This window comes from Limulus polyphemus, unplaced genomic scaffold, assembly GCF_000517525.1.
Source record: "Limulus polyphemus unplaced genomic scaffold, Limulus_polyphemus-2.1.2 Scaffold141, whole genome shotgun sequence".
In the NCBI taxonomy this organism is placed as follows: Eukaryota; Metazoa; Arthropoda; class Merostomata; order Xiphosura; family Limulidae; genus Limulus; species Limulus polyphemus.
Genome location: NW_013665751.1, coordinates 751,262 through 755,200, shown reverse-complemented (window position 1 = coordinate 755,200; position 3,939 = coordinate 751,262). Strand labels below are relative to the sequence as shown.

General features: G+C 32.7%; 1 protein-coding gene across 2 annotated transcripts in view; it reads right to left on the bottom strand.

Moving 5' to 3' along the window:
• Positions 1 to 3,939, bottom strand: part of LOC106474685 (CREB-binding protein-like) — a 153,990-nt gene that overhangs the window by 71,390 nt on the left and 78,661 nt on the right. For both annotated transcript variants that reach the window (XM_022379968.1, XM_013935380.2), the window contains exon 14: positions 1,312 to 1,392. In XM_022379968.1, the coding sequence (XP_022235676.1) occupies positions 1,312 to 1,392 (81 nt within the window). The remainder of the gene's footprint in view (positions 1 to 1,311; positions 1,393 to 3,939) is intronic.

Genomic DNA, 3,939 nt, shown 5'->3' with positions numbered 1-3,939 from the left:
CACCAAATTCAACAAGATTTGAATACCACCAGCGTGGAAATAACAATAAGCGGAAAGCATGTAATGAAGAAGATAGAATAGATGTTCTCAACACTTTTCAAAATGATAATGTTGAGGATGAAACCATCTGCCAAGTATGTCAATGGCACTTTCTTTTAGTAAAAACAAAGGAATAGCACAAATGTGATGGTGTTAGGTGTAGCAAAGATATGATAACAACTGGTCTTAAGTATGCAGTAGAGTTGGTTGATACTGGTTGTGTTGATTTTATTGATACAAAACATGATCCTTCAAGTAAAATGGAATTTAGAAGCTCTCTGCAATCGTGTTCGCTGCACTAAGTGAGAATAATACGAATACAATGCTCAAGGCATAGAGAAGTGTATCAAAAAAAAATATTGAATCTTTCAAGACAAAAATTGAGGCTATGTTGATGTAAGGTGTTGAGGACAAAAGAAACAAAGTAGGGCCTGGGCAAATGCTTGAGAGACTTCGTCCTCAGTTTCCAGATAGACTTGACTTTCCATCTGAAACAGAAGTGTGGCAGTATATCACTACTTTAACAGCAAAGTTTAAAAAGCATGGCACTCTTAATATTTCCCCAAGAGGCATTCAGAATCTGTTTGTAGCTATGATCAAGAATCTTGTATATGATGCTAACTTCCAGATTACTGATGGTGGGATGGGGAAGACTCAAGGAAGTACATACTCATGATAGCGACAACATGAATTACCAAAGTGATAAAAAGGTAAAACAACTTATTAATTGAAATCAAAACAAAAGTAGGCCATGAATACAACAAAAGTTTAAGTTTGTAAACTTTATTGCATTAGAATCCATATTGGTAGCATTTCGTTTCATCCATACTGTTTTACTGGATTTAAGTACTGTTAACTACTGTAATGTATGGAAGACGTTGACGGTCATGTTTTCTCACAAATTTGAAATAAAAAACTTATTCTGACTTGTCATTTTATATTCTTTCAACTACAGTACTCTTCTTTTCTTACCACAATGCTTTTTTTTACAATCACCAAAACACCTCAAAAAAAAAGTACCCGTGGCTCATGACGCATGTGTTAAGTATGATATATTTTGGATCTAATGTTATTGAAATGTATTTCCTAACAGGTTAGGAAATTCTCAAAGCTTTATGGAAAATTATTTTAAAAGTTATATTTTATTCTATTAGTTATTTTATACATTATTATATCCTCTTCTTCAAAAACTGTTATTATTCCAATTTCAAATATTCTATATTAAAGTACTACGACTTGAATACACAGAATTAAAGATATAAAAACACTCACGTTTGTGGTGCTGTAGGATCATCTCCAAGAGTGACAGTGTCACCCTGTATTTCTGAAAAACATCGTTGGCAGTAGGTGTATCTGTCAGAAAGAAGGCCAAATTGCTTTGAGCTACTCCAAAAGAAATTCATTGGTTGTTCAGAAGCAAACCCCACACACAGCCCAGCAAATTTGAGAAGATGATTCAAAACAAGCAGGGAAGGATGTCAAGCACAGAGCATATCAAACAGGGAAGAATATGGAAAAGCAATTTATTAATTACTGGGTTTTTGGTTTTTGAGTGATAAGCTATATAGCAAGGTTAAAGCATAAAAACAAGCAAAAATTCTAGCATACTCAAACTATTAAAAACATGGACACAAAAATGATAATACATTAAAAGGGCATACAAGGTTTCATTTTCTGCAGAATAAAATAAATATTCAATACATGCTGGGCAAACTAAAAATCATGATTAATCTCAGAGAAATAGTTTAAAATTAAAGAAGTATAAAAATTCAAATAATTTATTCTTTTCAGAGCATATATCTGTCTGAACTAACTAATGACTATAAGTTCTCTCTTTTTGATGTTACTTGTACAGTAAAATTTGTCCAGATATGTAAGTTTGACCATCTTGAAGATTCCCATTTTTGATCTTAATTATGTGTTAAAGATAATAAGACTCATCAAATAGTTTGCATCACTTTTTCATTGTAACATATAGCTAGAAATTATTAATGGTGTTTATTATGAATACTTTTGTGGAATCTCACAACAAAATTAAACTTTAAACTTCCAATATATTAAATTGCACTTTTTTTATTGCTGGCCAGTCAAGGATAATCCACATAAAAAAATTGATATAAATTTGAATCTGGCAGTGTAAATAACAGAAGTGGGGAGACAGAAAAACCAAAACTTTCCAGAAGTGATGTTATGTATCCCAGGACATATTCTTTATGAGATACACAGTGGTTGAGTACAGATACTGCCAATGGCCTTGCTGTAAATACAGGTACTTATGTTACCTCAAAGAACAGTACATCACAAATTTATATGAAATAGTCTTAATGCTTATGTAGGTGCTCAAAAACTGATGCTGAGAAAAGTTAACCAAACCAAAGGTTAAAATTAGCAATGGATCACAGACAGTGGAATAAGCAAATGTAAAGACTTATGCTCTTTGCATATTAATTCAAATTCAATTGTTTGGCAACAATCAATAACAGCTTGCTTGACAGCAAAGAAGAAAACATCATCATAGACAATATCCAAAATTAACAGTGAAGAATGGTAAAGGATCGATTAAAAAATTTGGGCTGCATCTCAGCCAGTGGTGACAGGAATCTACATAAAACTGAAGATCCCTGACTACTGATAAGTACAGACAGATTCTGATCCATCTTGCCTTTCCTCCAGGAACACAAATCATTACAGTGACAAATTTATCTTCCAACAAGTCATGGAACACTCACAATAATGGCTAAATACACTGTAAAAAGTATTCTTCTGTATTTTTGTACATTTAATACATTCATCATGTATTTGCCATAATTGTATGTGTAGCACTTGCTCACTTCCATTACTGTATGTATGTGTACTACCACATACACACACACACAAACAACAGTTGTGTGTTTGAAGACAGAAACATTAACAATATGGTAATGATATGGAGAGGTATTGACGAGATACTAAATACTTTTCTTTATTATAAATTTGCACACCTCTAATTTTTTGTTCGTTTGTCACCTTCCATTACACTAATATAACATAATGTTTTGGACAACATGGGACCTATTTGTCTATCTCAGCTGTCCCATTCTCTAAACAAAACTAAAACTATTAATAAATGAATTTAAAAAATAAAATATCTTAAAGCCAGCATTTATCATTCATATACTTTATACTTATCTAGCTTTCTCATAAACTCACTAAAATATACTGCCACCACAACATCTGAAGGAAACCCATTTCAAAGGCCATCACTGTCTAGCTAAAGATGACTCCTACGTTACCAAAATTTATATTTGTGTCCCCTAGTCCTACTATTCTCACTGTTAAGTAAGAAAAGAGATGATGCATTAACATTACCAATTCTCTTTACAATCTTAAACACCACAATCAGATCCCCTCTAACTCTTTTTTTTTTTCAAGATAAAACAATTTCAAAGATTTCAACCTCTCCTCGTATGACAACACTTCCATCCTAGGCACCATTCTAGTAACCCTACTCTGAACTCTTTCCAACAATTCAATGACTTTCCTAAGGTGAAGAGCCCAAGACTGAACACAATATTCCAAATCTGGCCTAACCAGTGACCTGTACAATGAAATTATAACCTCTTTAGACCTGTATTCAATATTTCTGTAGATACAACCTAAAATCCTATTCCACGGATGGCTTTAGAGACTGATCAACTATGACACCAAGATCCCTTTCCTTCATAATACTATTAAGGTTATTCCCACCCAAATTACATTTAGAATTCAAATTATAACACCCTACATGCATCATCTTGCATTTGTTATAACTAAGACCCATTTATTTGCTCAACTCACTAAATGATCTAAATTATTTTGTAAATCAGCAGCATACTCTTCATAGCTAGCATCACCAAAGACCTTAATATCATCTGCAAATTT